Below are 16,478 nucleotides of genomic sequence, written 5' to 3' on the forward strand. Positions count from 1 at the left end.
CTCCCGGGTTCAAGTGATTCTCCTGCCTCAGCCTCCCGAGTAGCTGGGACTACAAACATGTGCCACCACACCCTGCTAATTTTTTTTTTTTTCTTTTAGTAGAGACGGGGGTTTCACTGCGTTAGCCAGGATGGTCTCGATCTGACCACGTGATCCGCCCGCCTTGGCCTCCCAAAGTGCTGGGATTACAAGCATGAGCCACCACGCCCAGCCTTTTTTAAGAGACAGAGCCCTGCTGTGTTGCCCAGGCCGGACTAGAACTCAATCCTCCCACTTCAGCCTCCTGAAATTTCTTTAGCTTATTGCAAGTATCTTCTTTCTTCTTTCTTTTTCCTTCACTTTCCTTTTCTTTCTCTCTTTCTTCTTTAATATTTTTGTTTTTCTTTATTTTGACTCAGGCTCTCACTCTGTCACCCAGACTGGAATGCAGTGGTATGATCATGGTTCACTGCAACCTCCATCTCCTGGGTTCAATGGATCTTACTACCTCAACCTCCCGAGTATCTGGGACTACAGGCGTGTGTTACCACACCCAGCTAATTTTTTTTTTTTTTTTTTTTTTTTTTGAGACGGAGTCTTGCTCTGTCGCCCAGGCTGGAGTGCAGTGGCATGATCTCGGCTCACTGCAAACTCCACCTCCTGGGTTCATGCCATTCTCCTGCCTCAGCCTCCCGAGTAGCTGGGACTACAGGCACCTGCCACCACGCCTGGCTAATTTTGTTTTTGTTGTATTTTTAGTAGAGATGGGGTTTTACCGTGTTAGCCAGGATGGTGTTGATCTCCTGACCTCGTGATCCGCCCGCCTCGGCCTCCCAAAGTGCTGGGATTACAGGCATGAGCCACTGTGCCCGGCCCACACCCAGCTAATTTTAGAAATCTTTTTTAGAGATGGAGTCTCACTATATCTCTCAGGCTGGTCTTGAACTCGTAAGCTCAAGCAATCTTCCCGCCTCGGCCTCCCAAAGTGTCGAGATTATAGGTGTGAGCTACCATACCTGGCCTCTATTTTTTCTTTTTGTTAAAACTATTCAGTGTTGGCTGGGTGTGGAGGCTCACACGTGTAATCTAGCACTTTGGGAAGCTGAGGTGGGTGGATCACCTGAGGTCAGGAGTTCAAGACCAGCCTGACCAACATGGTGAAACCCCATCTCTACTAAAAATACAAAATTAGCCAGTCGTGGTGGCACATGCCTGTAATCCCAGCTACTTGGGAGGCTGAGCCAGGAGAATCGCTTGAACCTAGGAAGGCAGAAGTTGAAGTGAGCCAAGATTGCTCCATTGCACTCCAACCTGGGTAATAGAGTGAGACTTTGTCTCAAACAAACAAAAACTATTCATAAAAAATTCAGACAACTTATACATGTTTGAAGGCAAAGATTCTTCTTCCTACACACACCCCTACCCCAATCTCATTTCCTTATATAACTCCTGCCACAGTTGGCTGTGACTGCTCCTCTCCTGACCTTTTTCTGGGCATGTACAACGTGTTATCTGTGTGCCCATGCCTGTGCGCATGCTCACATGGCTCACATTTAGTTTTTGTGTGTGTGGTTTTTTTTTGTTTTTTTTTTTTTTTTTTTACCAATGAGATAATCCTGCATTTCTACAAAATGTTTTTCCACTTAATATGTCTTGGAAGGTTTCTTGTATCAGTGCCTGTATCTCTACTTCCACTTTTTGTTTTTCTTTTTTTGAGATGGAGTCTCACTCTGTCCCCCCAGGCTGGAGTGCAGTGGTGCTATCTTGGATCACTGCAACCTCTGCCTCCCTGGGTTCAAGTGATTCTCCTGCCTCAGTCTCTCGTGTAGCTGGGATTACAGGCACACATTACCATGTCCAGCTAACTTTTGTATTTTTGTAGACACGGGGTTTCGCCATGTAGGCCAGGCTAGTCTCGAGCTCCTGACCTCAGGTGATCCACCCACCTCAGCCTCCCAAAGTGTTGGAATTACAGGCATGAGCCACCGTGCCCAGCCCACTTCCTCTTTTTAAATGTAACTGTTCCCCTCTCTGTGGCCACTTACATTGCTTCTAATTTCTTGCTGTCACACAAGGTCCTATAGTGAACATGCTCCTCCATCTCTCCTGTGTCCGCAGCATTCTCCTTTTCCTTTGGGGTCCCCTCCTTAGTTCTAAGGCCTGTACTAGCTCCCAGTGTTCATGGTAAATAGACATGACTGTGGATCCCACCTCCAGCCAGGAAACAAGGCAATCATGTTTTTGTGAGCAGGAATCTTATGAGTATCAAATACAGTGAAATCTGGTTTTGATAGCAAAGTTTTGTTTTCCAGATTAATATGTTTTAGAAAAAGATTGATGTAAGTGGTGGCTATCTCCATAATCGTCTGTCATGCATGTTAAAACTGCTGCAAAACACGATGATTAATACTATTTGATTTCTGTAATTGTGAATGCTGCTTGAGTGGGGTTGTTCTGTTACCACTAAGTGAAGTCAGCCTTGTGGTGACCCGGGAAGGGCTGTTGTGGCTGAAGACAGGAGTCCTTTTAGGAATGTTTTCTTTTTGTGACTAATTTGTTAAGTGGCAAAATACATTTCCAGAAAGATGATCCTTTTAGGATTAGCAAGTTTCCAAAAGAACAATTTCATTTGAATAAATCAGCTTTTAAGAAACAGCCAAATATTAAATAATTCTGTTCCTAGAAGTTGCAGCTTGAGACAATTATGATTCCATAATTCTACCACTCACACCCACACAATAAGAGATCTAAATATAAATATAAATTATAGGGAATGAGCAGATGGAAACAGAAGGGGATGGGGAATTAAGAATGTAGGAGAGAGAAATTGGTCACATTACCTGCTATGTCTGTCTTGGGGAGAAACAATTTAATTTTATAAGTATTGTTCAAAGATAAGAAAGGAAACTTACCAGATTTTGTTTCTGTATTCCAATTTAATTCACTGATTCTTAGCAACGCATCACTTTCAGCACTCTACTGCATTTGATTATTTGGCCCTAGTTAATTTTTTTAAATAGATTTTTTTTTTTTTTTCTTTTTGAGACAGGGTCTTGCTCTGTTGCTCAGGCTGGAGCGCAGCATTATGATCTCAGCTCACAGCAACCTCCACCTCCTAGGCTCAGTCAGTCCTCCTGCTTCAGCCTCCTGAGTAGATGGGATTAAAGATGCACACCACCATGCCTGGCTAATTTTTGTATTTTTTTTAGAGATGGGGTTTCAGTATGTTGCCCAGGCTGGTCTTAAACTCCTGGGATGAAGCAGTCCACTCACCTCGACCTCCCAAAGTTCTGGGATTACAGACACAAGCCACTGCACCCTGCCTGGATTTTATTTTTAAGCAGTTCTGGGTTTATAGAAAAATTGAAGGCCGGGAGCAGTGGCTCACGCCTGTAATCCCAGCACTTTGGGAGACTAAGGCAGGCGGATCATGAGATCAAGAGATCGAGACCATCCTGGCCAACATGGTGAAACCCCGTCTCCACTAAAAATACAAAATTTAGCTGGACATGGTGGTGCGCGCCTGTAATCCCAGCTACTCAGGAGGCTGAGGCAGGAGAATCGCTTGAACCCAGGAGGTGGAGGTTGCAGTGAACTGAGATCGTGCCACTGTACTCCAGCCTGGTGAAACAGTGAGACTCCATCTCAAAAAAAAAAAAAAAAAAGAACAAAGAAAAAACTTGAGCTGAATGTACACAGGGCGCCCACATATTCCTCTTATATCCTTCCTCTCCCAGTTTTCCCTTTTATTCACATCCTGCATGAATGTAGTTCGTCCATTAGCACTGATGAGCCAATACTGCTACCTTATTATTAACCTAAGTCCATAGTGTACATTGGGGGTCACTCTGTGTGTCATGCTTATTATGGGCCTGGACAAATGTATCCTGACATGTACCCACCATACCCACCATTCTAGTATCATACAAATCGATTTATGCCCTGAAACCCCTGTCCTCCACCTATCCATCCTTCCCTTCCTCCCCTGAGCCCTGGCAACCACTGATCTTTTAATTTTTTTTGAGACAGGGTCTTGCTGTGTTGCCCAGGCTGGAGTGCAGTGGCGTGATCTCAGCTCGCTATAACCTCTGCTTCCTGGGTTCAAGCAATTCTCCTGCCTTAGCCTCTCAAGTAGCTGAGATTACAGGCACGCACCACCATACCTGGCTAATTTTTTGTATTTTTAGTAGAGACGGGCGGTTTCACCATGTTGGCCAGACTGGTCTCCTGACCGCAGATGATCCACCCACCTCGGCCTCCCAAAGTGCTGGGGTTACAGGCGTGAGCCACTGTGCCGGGCCGCACTGATTTTTTTATTGTCTCCATAGTTTTGCCTTTTCTAGAACGTCATATAGTTGGAATCATGTAATATGCAGCCTTTTCAGTTGGCTTCATTCACTTACCAACATGCATGTAACTTTCCTCCATACCTCTTTGTGGCTTGTTAGCCTTTTTTTTTTTTTCTTGTTGAATAATATTGCATTGTCTGGATGTGCCACAGTTGGTTTATTCTTTTTTTTTTTTCCCCCCCCCACAAATAGCACTTTTTATTTGACACTAATTGAAGTCTGAACTTTAAACAGATTCTTGGACTGGTGGTTCATATCTATCAGCTCGTTCAACTTTAGCACCTGTCTCATCCCCAGTGGCTTTTCCAGAACTACTGCCTTCACCATGAAGCTCCATGAGCTTTCCCAATTCAAACTTGGGCTTCTTCAGCATTTTTACTTTCCTAACGAAGACATCATGGAGAGGATAAACAGATTGGCAAGCCTTTTCTGTGTCTTTTCCAATGCTGTCTGGAATCAATTTATTGACCACTTCTTTCAAGTCATTTGTCTGCACCTCTCGGGTCATGATTTCCATCATCTTCTTCCGGATTTGGCGGACCTGTTGGTGCTGAGCATAAGAAGTCTTCCGTATCTGATTGTTGCGTTCTTTAGTAAAACCAACACAGAACAGACGAAGCAAGTAACCATCGGTAGTCTTGACATCAACATGAGCTTCAATCGTTGTCTGCCACTTTTTGACCATGGAACACATTTTGTCACGGGTAAGATCCATGCCATGGAAGTTAGTCAGGCAGTTTTTGCCCTGAACATCTTCAGTAATCAGCTTGAATTTTCTAAATGCAACTTCATCATTTTGCAAATCAGCAAGACTCACTTCAAACACACGACCCTTGAGACCATCAGATGCAATTTTGGTTCCTTGGGTCCTGGTGACGAGCGTCTTTCCAATATTTCTTACATTGAACATAGCAGATGCTTTCACATCATACCAGTCTTTCTTAGAAAATGGATCAACCACTTTCTTCTTGGCTCCCTTTTTGCCGCCTTTCGTAAGGCGCTTGTTCTTACCAACCGCCATGGTGCTGCTCAGAGAGCTGAAAGGGGTTTATTCTTAATAATTTTTTTTTTTTTGAGACGGAGCCTTGCTGTGTCGTCCAGGCTGAAGTGCAGTGGTGCGATCTCGGCTCACTGCAAGCTCCGCCTCCGGGGTTCACGCCATTCTCCTGCCTCAGCCTCCTGAGTAGCTGGGACTACAGGCGCCTGCCAACATGCCCGGCTAATTTTTTGTATTTTTTAGTAGAGACGGGGTTTCACCATGTTAGCCAGGATGGTCTCGATTTCCCGACCTTGTGACCCGCCTGCCTCGGCCTCCCAAAGTGCTGGGATTACAGGCATGAGCCACTGCGCCCAGCCTATTCTTAATTTTTAAAAAATACTTTGAGCTGAGCGCCGTTGCCCACACCTGTAATCCCAGCACTTTGGGAGGCTGAGGCAGGTGGATCACGAGGTCAAGAGATCAAGACCATCCTGGCCAACATGGTGAAATCACGTCTCTACTAGATATACAAAAAGTAGCTGGGTGTGGTGGCACGTGCCTGCTCTCCAAGATACTTAGGAGACTGAGGCAGGAGAGTCACTTGAACCCGGGAGGTGGAGTAAACAGTGAGCTGAGATCGTGCCACTGCACTCCAGCCTGGCAACAGAGTGAGACTCTGTCCCCTGCCAAAAAAAAAAAAAAACCCAAAAAACTTTGAACACAAAACTAGTACATAAATAAACTAGTATTGAAGTAAAAACAGTAGTCAGATTTATTGTACTTATAATTTTTCATTTCATAAAATTTTAATTTGGGATTTATTCCAGGCAATACAGAATTTTTAATTTTTTGAAAGAGATTTTGTCTCTTCATCCTTTATCCTTCCGGTAGAAATAGTACATAGGGACAAATACCCAGGCTGAATAATTAATTGCCTTTCTTTTCTTTTTTTTTTCTTTGAGATGGAGTATCGCTCTGTTACCCAGGCTGGAGCGCAGTGGTGCGATCTCAGCTCACTGCAACCTCCGCCTCCCAGGTTCAAGTGATTCTCCAGCCTCAGCCTCCTCAGTAGCTGGGAGTAAAGGCGCCTGCCACCACGCCCGGTTAATTTTTGTATTTTTAGTAGAGATGAGGTTTCACCATTTTGACCAGCCTGGTCAAGAACCCTCGACCTCAGGTGATTCACCCACCTCAGCCTCCCAAAGTGTTGGGATTACAGGCATGAGACAGGGCTCCCAGCCTATTTACCTTTCTTATAAAGTTACATAATGACTTCATTGTAACTTGTCTACCCTACATGCTTTTAGAAAGTAAATGGAATTTCACAACATTAGGTGCTCACTGTGTGTCTGGTACTGAACAAAGTCTTGGTCCTGAGGAGTGGAAGAAAAGGAAGTTATTTCTGTGTATTGTTGAAGACTTTCTTTTCTAATGGAGGTATAATTAACATGCCATAAAATTAACCAAAATTTTTTCTTAATTGTGGTAAAATACACAGAACATTAAAGTTGCCATCTTAACCTTTTTTTCTCACACTGTTGCCCAGGATGGAGTGTGATGGAACGATCTCAGCTCACTGCAACCTCCCCGCCTCCTGGTTTCAAGCGATTCTCCTGCCTTAGCCTCCAAGTAGCTGGGATTACAGGCACATGCCACCACGCCCAGCTAATTTGTGTATTTCTAGTAGAGATGGGGTTTCACCATGTTGGCCAGGCTGGTCTCGAACTCCTGACTTCAGGTGATCCTCCCACCTCAGCCTCCCAAAGTGCTGGGATTACAGGTATGAGCCACCACGCCTGGCTGAGGACTTTCTTAAAGTGGTTCCTCTTTGCTGGACTGTTGATGTGAAATCCTTCCCCTCCAGCGAGTTCCTGGAGTCGTAGCTCTGGGCTGAACATGCTGTAATGTCTTGCTGGTTTTGCCCTTGTCTTCCAGACCATGACCTGGTCGTTTGGATGGAACAGTTCTCTTCCTGTTTACTATATTCGAGAGGAAAAGCAGAGAGTTCTTCTGTATGTTTGCGCTCACACTGCGATCATCTACAACGTGTTGAGGAATAATCAACACCACCTTCAGGTATGCAGGGATTTCCTTCCTACAGGTAGGGGAGTTGTCTTTAACGTGTGTGTGGTATTTTGTTTTATATCTCAAGGACTAACTTCATTCTATCACTGTCACATTTTCCCACTCTCCTTGGAACTAAAAGCAATCCTGTCTTTACAAATACATAGTATTGCTTATTGTCTCTCTGTTTCTAATCAGAATCAACTTACAAAACAGCAGTTGACATTAATTTTATAGTTAGAATTTAAAACATCTGTATTTTTTACACTTCTGCAAAAATGTGGACAGCGTAGATCATGTCTCCACAGATATAACACAAAGGGCAGCTATTCAGCAGGGTGCCGACTTCACGGACACTTACATACCTCTCTAGTTTTCAAAGGGCTTTCATCTTATAACTGTACCGAGAAGTGGGTATTCATATACCCATTTTACAGAAGAAGAAACTGAGGCTCAGAGTGATTTAAGTGACTTGCCCAAGACCGTATTAGTAAATGATGTCTCCTGTCTTGAAAGTGTTAAGTAGGTCAGTTGTCCTTTTATCCCTCCCTCCTTTCAGCAGCTTTGCTCATTTTCACCCCTCTCTGAGCCTCCCCGATTTGTCCTTCGTGCCTGCCCTCCTCACAGCACTCCGCTTCCTTCGTTCCTGATATTTAGGACCCAATTCATTTTCATCATTTACCTTTCCAAGCGTCCTATTCCTTGGTGTCTGACTTTCTACTTATTGACCTGGTAAACTGTTCCATATCACCCTTTCAATGACGTATGTTGTTACAGGAGTGTCCTTAGCTGATGCCTAGATCAAAAACACCACAAGGTATTTACCAAGGACCCAGTCAATACTCAGTGTTGTGCCAGGGATTCAAGATGTCTGGGTGCAACTTAAGGAATTCAGTCTCTAGAAGTCCAGAAATACGCAGGCAGAAATCACCAGGCAGCTCCCCTTGGAGCTTCATTGAATGCATGGCAGTGAGCACAGTGGTGATGGCAGAGAGAGAAGGAAGAGATCGCTGTGGGCAGGCTCAGATAGTCAGGGCGAGCAGGATGCACAGATGTGCTGGAGTGGAAGGAGGCAGGAGTCCAGCCTCACTAGGGCCAGAGGGCTGGGAGTGGCCTTGACCATCCATTTGTTTCACAAATAGTTTATAGCTGCTATGTTTCAGAGTATAGGTCTGTAGTAATGAACAAAATAGATGTATTCCCTGCTCTCATGGAGCTTACAGTCTAGTACAGAGACAGACGTTAAACAAGTGAACACATAAATGGTTACAAATTGTAACCAGTGATTAAAAGGAGATGTGAAAATGCTCTGAGAGAGACAAATTAGGGTAAGAGAAGACTTAACTTTAGATTGAGTGGGCAGGGATTGAAGAGGTGCTGTTTCTGCTAAAACTTGGAGGATGAGAATGACCCAGTCAAAGACAGTCTGGGAGAGAACATTCCAGACGGAGCAACAAGTGTTCAGGCCTATGTGTGGGGCCCGGAAAGAAGGCTGGCATGGCTGATGCACCGTGAAGGTGAGAGAGAAGGAAGGAGGGAAGAGGGGCCATTTCCCAGCAGGGAGTGCTGCCATTTGTGTTTCCAGAAGATTCCTCTCTTGTGTGCACAAAAGGATTATAAGAAGATAAGAGTGGAAGCAGAGGCTGAGCATGGTGGCTCATGCCTGTAATTTCAGCACAGGCCGTGGCCGAGGAGGCTGAGGTGGGTGGATCACTTGAGCCCAGGAGTTTGAGGCCAGCCTGGGCAACATAGCAAGACCCTTGTCTCTACAAAAAATTTAAAAATTAGCTGGGCACGGTGGCATGTGCCTGTAGTCCCAGCTACTTGGGAGGCTGAGGTGGGAGGATTGCTTGAGCCCAGGAGATCAAGGCTGCAGTGAGCCAAGATTGTGTTGATGCACTTTAGTCTGGGTGACAGAGTGAGACCCTGTCTCAAACAAACAAAAAGAGTGGAAGTAGAGAGACCAATGAGGAACTTTTTGCTCCAGAGCTGCTCAGAGCGCTGAAGTGAGCAGTGTTCTAGAGAGAAGAGGCTGGCAGCGTGATTCAGAGTGGCTGGGGGAGGGGAGGGCCCAGATACTTATCCTCCACTTAGGTTGGGAGTTGCCACGTGCCTTGACCTCTAGGAGCCATTGTTCATGTGGGGAGTTATCTTTCAGGCGTTTGGAGGGAGAGAAAGTTTGAAAATCACCCACTAGGAAGTGGAGAAACCCCCAGGAAGGCCAGCAGGAACAGAATTTCCACCCAGATGAGCGTTGAAAGCAGCTCAGATCTCTCTGTGGGGCCTGGCCTTTGCTGATGGTGGCCAAGGCTGGGCCACATCTTGGATGTTTCAAAGCATTTTCTCTCCATTTCTATAGGGCCATGCCAATATTATCTCCTGCCTCTGTGTCAGTGAAGACAGGCGGTGGATCGCCACAGCAGACAAAGGGCCAGACTGCCTGGTGATTATATGGGACTCCTTCACAGGGTAGGCTTTGTGTAGCCACTTCTTTTTTCCCCAAATTTGTGTAGAGTATCTGCCACTGTGTGACAATGACAGAATGAGTAATGCCAATGCCTAGAAATTTGATTTGTTGGCGTTCCACAGTAGACTAGCTTATGCTGACTCACACTAACCTAGCTCACACAAGCTCAAAGCATAACCCAGATGGCAAATCTGTCATTTACAACGAGAAATATTACTTCTACAAGGACAGATTTTCCAGTGGCTGGTCAGGCTGCCTCTTCTGGGCAGTTCTTAATGGTTACTACCAAGTGTTCCTGTCTATCCCTGCTCCCCGTTCCATACATTTCTTATTGGATATGTTCAATTTCGATCTGTTTGCCTGCCATGGTTTTAGGTATAGTAATGATGGGAGACTTTCCAAAGCTGCTGTTTCTCTGCAGTCTCTCTCTAATTCTAACAACCCGCCATTGCCTCCTTTCTTTCATAATACAGACAGGGTCTCGCTCCATTACCCATGCTGGAGTGCAGTGGTGCAGTCATAGCTCATTGCAGCCATGAACTCCCAGGATAAAGTGATTCTCCTGCCTTGGCCTCCTGAGTAGCTGGGACCACAGGCACATGCAACCACACCTGGCTAACTTTTTTTTGTAGAGACGAGGTCTTGCTATGTTGCCCCGGCTGGTCTTGAACTCCTGGTTTCAAGAGATCCTCCCATCTTGGCCTCTCAAAGCACTGGGATTATAGGTGTGAGCCACCATGCTTGGCCTCTTCTTAAATATTTTATTTTATTGTATTATATTTTCATAGAGATGGGGTCTTGCTTTGTTTCCCATGCTGGTCTTGAACTCCTGGGCTCAAGCCATCCTCTTGCCTCGGCCTCCCAAAGTGCTGGGATTATAGGCATGAGCCACCACACCTGGCCTCTCTTTCTCTCTTTTTTAAATTAACAGACTTTTATTTTTAGAACAGTTTTAGATTTACAGAAGAATTGGGAAGATAGTACTGAGGATTCCCATATACCCCACACCCAGATTCCCACATTAGTTACATCTTACATTAGTAGGATCAATTTGCTATAATTCATGAACATGATTGACACATGATTATTAAGAAACATCCAGGATCCCACCCAGGAGACCACATTCGATTTAGCTGGGATGGCTCCTTAGGCTCTGCTTGGCTATGGCAATTTCTTAGACTTCCCTTGTTTTTGATGACTGACAGTTTTGAGGAGTACAGGTCAGGGATTTGGTAGGATCTCCATCTACTGGACTGTTCTGATGGTTTTCTCGTGATAAGCCTACCGGCCTTCTGAAACACTCTGGTGTCTAAGAAATGAGTTACAGTGGCCTTCTTAACCTGGGGGTAAAAGGCATGCTCACTTCGATCAAACGTCAGATAAACCAGTCCAGGTGGTGAGGGGAGGTTGACAGCCCACAGACTCTCTACTGGAGCTAGATCTGGAAGGCTGGGGTTCTGTACTCTCCTTGTATCTGCTTCTGTAACTCACTCTCCTCCTTCCCCGGCTGGAGGCAGACTGAATGGAGAGCCTCTCTGGTATCAAGGTTGTCATCCTGTATTGCCTTTCTTCCTAACTCATAAAATTCTACCTTTTCTGGTTCCTTTTCTGATAGTGCATCAGACAAGGAATGGTGGAATTTCCGTGGGCTTGAGCAGTCCTGCTCAAAGTGTGGTCTGCAGGCTGAGCTGATCTGTCAGCCGGTCCTGGGCTATGTTGAACAGAAAGTACAGAAAATGAGAAGGGGCCTTTGGGAACTTTTATAGCAATTTGTTCTTGCTATGGTATTTTTATTTTGTGAAAGTATTTGATCTGGGCTGGGTGCAGTGACTCATGCACTTTGGGAGCCTCCCAGCACTTTGGGAGGCTGTGGCAGGAGGATAACTTGAGGCCAGGAGTCTGAGACCAGCCTGGGCAACATAGTGAGACTGTCTCTACAAAAAATTAAAAGTTAGCCACATGTGGTGGTGCACGCCTGTAGTCCCAGTTACTCGGGAGGCTGAGGCGGGAAGATGGCTTGAGCTTAGGTGTTTGAGGCTGCAGTGATTCATGATCATGCCATTACACTCCTGCCAGGGTGACAGAGTAAAACCCTGTCTCAAGAAAAAAAATATGCATTGGTCTGCAGTGGAATAAAAGTTTTTTAAAAATACCTTTCACCACAGATAGTTTGCAAAGTGCTGGACAAGAAGATGTCGAGGCAGTTGGGGGATCCTGCGGGACTGAGCACGCCACCTTGTGTGACAGCTCTCAAGCAGGAGGCCGTCTTGTCTGCCGAGGACATTGGAAATGGGGCTGGTAGTTTGGGCTGTGGGATATGACATTGTGTAATCGATGAGAATGCAGTAGAGGTCCACCAAATGAAGGGAAGGAGCTGTAGGGTTTCAGGGAGGGCCTGGTTGGGGACAAAAAGCATGAGCCTGAAGTAGATGGTGGGTGGGGGAACGTGGTGATGCTTGTCTAGCCGTGCTGGGCAGAGGGGGAATAAGAACAGGGAATGTGACTGGTGGTGGCTTGCCTGGGTAGGAGAACTGGAAGGGAAGAAGGGAAGGGGCCCAGGGGACTTCAGAGAGACATGAAAGAGCAGGTGGCAGGAGGCAGGTGTGAGTGTGGGCTCTGGCATCCACGTGGGCTTCCATGCCTGCTCGGCCATGGTCTGCTGTGTGACTTGGAGGCCCAGAGAAGAAAGTAACTTTCCCATTTGTGAAAAAAGAATAATGATGTCTACTGTTTTTTACTTTCCTTGCTGTAACAAATTACCTCAAACAATATACTCTCTTGCAGTTCTGGAGGCCAGAAGTCTGAAACCAAGGTGTCGGCAGGGTTGGCTGCTTCTGGGGGCTGTGAGGGAGAATCTGTCCCAGGCCTCTCCCCTTGCTTCTGCTAGCTGTGGGTGACCCTTGGTGTCCTTGGCTTGTGGACGCATCCCTTCGATGTCTGCCTCCATCTTCCCATGGCATTCCCACCATGCATCCATCTGTGTCTTCTTGAGGACCCTGGGCATTGGATTTGGGGCCCACCGTAGTCCAGTACAACCTCATCTTAACTAACTACATCCACAAAGGCCCTGTGTCCAAATAAGGTCATATTCTGAGGTTCTGGGTGGGCCTGAGTTTGGAGGGGCCACTTAGCCCATTAAATCCAGTGCACAGGATGTTGTGGGGATCGCTGGAGCCCAGCACCAGACCACAATAGAGGATCCTAGATGGGTTTTCTTTCTTAACTCCTGGCCTGAGGCAGAGAGCAGTCAGATTCACTGACAAGACTGTTAGGGCTTAGTTGGGTAGATGGGTGGGAGGGAAGAGTTCAACAAGTGAGTCCAGATGCATGAGGAGGTTAGGAAGAAGTTCTGTTTAATGTTCTATAGTGGGGGACACAGAAACTGCTCTCCCGCAGGTGACCAGTGACCTCCAGGGGATCGCATTACCCAACCTTGATCCTCATGTGACTTGACTTCTCTGTGTCATCTAACACTTCATTTCGTGTGGCTTCTCTGATCTCACATCCCTACAACACATGGCCTTTGTGTCTGGCTTCTTTCACTTAGCATCATGCTTGAAGCTTCATCTGTGGTGTGGCACGTGTCCTTTCTATGGCGGAATCACATTACATTGTATGGATAGACCAAACAATGTATGCTCTTTCATCTGATTTTTTGTTTTGTTTTTGTGTTTTTGAGACAGGATCTCACTCTGTCACCCAGGCTGGAGTGCAGTGGTGTGATCGTGGCTCACTGCAGCCTTGGCCTCCAGGGCTCAAGCAATCCTCCCACCTCAGCTTCCTGAGTAGTTGAGACCACGGGTACATGCCACTGAGCCTGGCTAATTTTTTTTGTTTTTCTGGTAGAGACAGGGTCCTCCTATGTTGCCCAAGCTGGTCTCAAACTCCTAGGTAAAAGTGATCCCCTGCCTTGGACTCCCAACATGCTGGGATTAGAACTGTGAGCCCTGTACCCATCCTCATCTGTTGTTGTTATTGTTATTGTTATTATTATTACTGAGACAGGGTCTCACTCTGTTATCCAGGCTGGAGTGCAGTGGCACAATCTCAGCTCACTGCAACTTCTACCTCCTGGGCTTAGATGATCTTCCCATCTCAGCCTCCCAAGTAGCTGGGACCACAGGTGCACACCACCATACCCAGCTAATTTTTTTGTATTTTTTTAATAGAGATGGGGTTTCACCATGTTACTCAGACTGGTCTCGAATTCCTGGGCTCAAGTGATCTGCCTGAATCAGCCTCCCAAAGTGCTAGGATTACAGGCATGAGCCACCATGCCCGGCTCCTCTGCTTAATTTGTTAAAAAATGATTTTAGGACATTTTAATAGAAAACTGTTAAATTTAATGGTGGCTTACGCCTGTAATCCCAGCACTTTGGGAGGCCGAGGCGGGTGAATCACTTGAGGTCAGGCGTTCGAGACCAGCCTGGCCAACATGGGGAAACCCCGTCTCTACAAAAATACAGAATACAAAATACAAAAAAAAAATTAGTCGGGCATAATGGTGCCCGTAATCCCACCTACTCGGGAGGCTGAGACAGAATCGCTTGAACCCAGGAGGCGGAGGTTGCAGTGAGCCAAGATCGTGCCATTGCACTCCAGCCTGGGCGACAGAGCAAGAATTCATCTCAAAAAAAAAAAAAAAAAAAATTAATGAAAACCGATACATTTTCATGGAAAGCACTGGCTGCCATCTCCGATCCTAGTCTTCTTTCTAGAGGTAATCAATTTGATGTGTTTCCTTCCAAAACATTTGCTTTTGTTTTAAACACATGTATATGGATATCTTCATATTGTTTTTCTCCACAACATGGTTGGTGTGATCTTTTCCCAAATGTAAATCTGATTGTGTTGCCACCCTGATTAAAACCCTTTAGAAACTGCCCATTGTCAGATCAGCTTATGCTACAAGGAACACGCACCCTGCATTAGGGCCGTGCAGACACTTCCCCCAGAAAGTGAAATGCCTGCTGCCTGCACACGTAGCCGTCTGCAGCTGCTAACATGCTCTCAGCTGCAAGTAATGGCACATCCAACTTAACCACAAGGAAAAGGTATTATCTCATGCAGTAGAAGCCTGAAGTCGGCCAGCAGAAGAGTCGGAGTCCTTCAGGTGTGTCTTGTCTCTGAAGCCTTTGCTGACCGACACCTTCACCACACAGAGCTGCTCCGTTATGATGTTGAGCTGCTGTTTTTTCCTTATTTGTGAAACTGTGTCTCTACTAGACACGAAGCCACTTGAGGGCAGTGATTTTTTAAAAAAATTACACAGTAAAGCATATCTGTGGTTAATAATGCAAATGCTATGTTAATATGAATTTTATGATATCCCAAGTGATTACTTTGGGACCCAGAAAAGATTATTCAGAGGCTGTTTTGGTTTTAGGATTAGTATTCATTTTATTAGTGATAAATTAAACACCGTAGTTCTTCCTCCAGTTTTTCGCTCAACTTAAAAATCTTACTCTGTTTATAAATCTAGCATATTTTTGCAATCACCTTTGAGGAGGCTTTGATTAATGTTTGGCCCCACTTACACATTTGGTTATTAACTCCTTTTAAACATTTAAAACTGCATTTCGATATTTAAGATACTCAGTTTCATTAAGTTTTTTAGTAGTCTGATTAACAAACAAATCCTTCATAGTACTTAATTACTGCAGATCTAGTAAATTAGACATAAATATGGTAAATCTTAAGTTTCCTTAAGTGTTCTAATATTGCCTATAAACCTATTACGATTTTAATTTAAAATCACAAATCTAAATCAACTACGTATTTTAAATTAGCATCACAAATCTAATCTGTTAGCAACTCTGAGGTATGTCAAATTCACTTAAACATTACAAATTCCTAAAAAATGAACAAATTCTCTTATCACAACTATGTGAATAATGCAGGTCTGACTGACTTCATCTTCTCTATATTCAATTCCAAGTATCTCCAAGGATAAGATACATTTTCTCACTAAGGACTTCACTGTGTTATTTCCAGTCACTTTGGGATTGCCTTCCCAGGTGAATTTTTGGGGCTACTTCTCAGTGGGATGAAGTTTCTCAAGTGACAGAGAACCAGAGAAGTCCTCAGCTGGGACACAGACTTGATGCCAGCCAGTTGGGACCCTGGTGTGACGTACAGACGTACTGAGGCCTGTTTATCTTCACTGTATCTAGGACTTCATTTTTTTTTTTTTTTTTTTTTTTCTATTTTTTTGAGACGGAGTCTCGCTCTGCCGCCCAGGCTGGAGTGCAGTGGCCGGATCTCAGCTCACTGCAAGCTCCGCCTCCCGGGTTCACGCCATTCTCCTGCCTCAGCCTCCCGAGTAGTTGGGACTACAGGCGCCCGCCACCGCGCCCGGCTAGTTTTTTGTATTTTTTTTAGTAGAGACGGGGTTTCACCGTGTTAGCCAGGATGGTCTCGATCTCCTGACCTCGTGATCCGCCCGTCTCGGCCTCCCAAAGTGCTGGGATTACAGGCTTGAGCCACCGCGCCCGGCCGTATCTAGGACTTCATAATCAAAAAAAAAAAGAACCATGCGGCCTGCATTCCTGGTTTAAGTCTTGCTACCACGCTCTCTTCATTCCAGTGGGAATCAGTGGACCTCCCCCAACCCAAGCATTACAACTTCCATCTTCGCTTC

General features: G+C 45.4%; 2 protein-coding genes across 5 annotated transcripts in view; one reads left to right on the plus strand and one right to left on the minus strand.

Annotated features, from left to right (window-relative positions):
- The window catches only part of WDR66 (WD repeat domain 66), a 114,038-nt gene that overhangs the window by 37,309 nt on the left and 60,251 nt on the right, over window positions 1–16,478 (plus strand). For all 3 annotated transcript variants that reach the window (XM_025402109.1, XM_025402111.1, XM_025402110.1), the window contains 2 exons: window positions 7,243–7,383; window positions 9,731–9,840. In XM_025402109.1, coding sequence (XP_025257894.1) covers window positions 7,243–7,383; window positions 9,731–9,840 — 251 coding nt within the window. The remainder of the gene's footprint in view (window positions 1–7,242; window positions 7,384–9,730; window positions 9,841–16,478) is intronic.
- LOC112634542 (40S ribosomal protein S3a-like) lies at window positions 4,512–5,368 on the minus strand. Of its 2 annotated transcripts, XM_025402113.1 has the most exons (2): window positions 5,080–5,349; window positions 4,512–4,851 (listed from the first exon to the last, which is right to left on the minus strand). In XM_025402113.1, the coding sequence occupies exons 1-2, from the start codon at window positions 5,347–5,349 to the stop codon at window positions 4,555–4,557; spliced, it is 567 nt and encodes a 188-aa protein (XP_025257898.1). In that variant the 3' UTR covers window positions 4,512–4,554. The 2 variants fall into 2 exon arrangements, with proteins under 2 accessions (XP_025257898.1, XP_025257897.1); XM_025402112.1 differs by having other exon boundaries at window positions 4,512–5,368.

This window comes from Theropithecus gelada, chromosome 11, assembly GCF_003255815.1.
Source record: "Theropithecus gelada isolate Dixy chromosome 11, Tgel_1.0, whole genome shotgun sequence".
Taxonomy (NCBI): domain Eukaryota; kingdom Metazoa; phylum Chordata; class Mammalia; order Primates; family Cercopithecidae; genus Theropithecus; species Theropithecus gelada.

Excerpts from the sequence above, each read along its gene's own strand:
- LOC112634542 (XM_025402112.1), bottom strand. The coding sequence starts at position 5,349 with ATGGCGGTTGGTAAGAACAAGCGCCTTACGAAAGGCGGCAAAAAGGGA.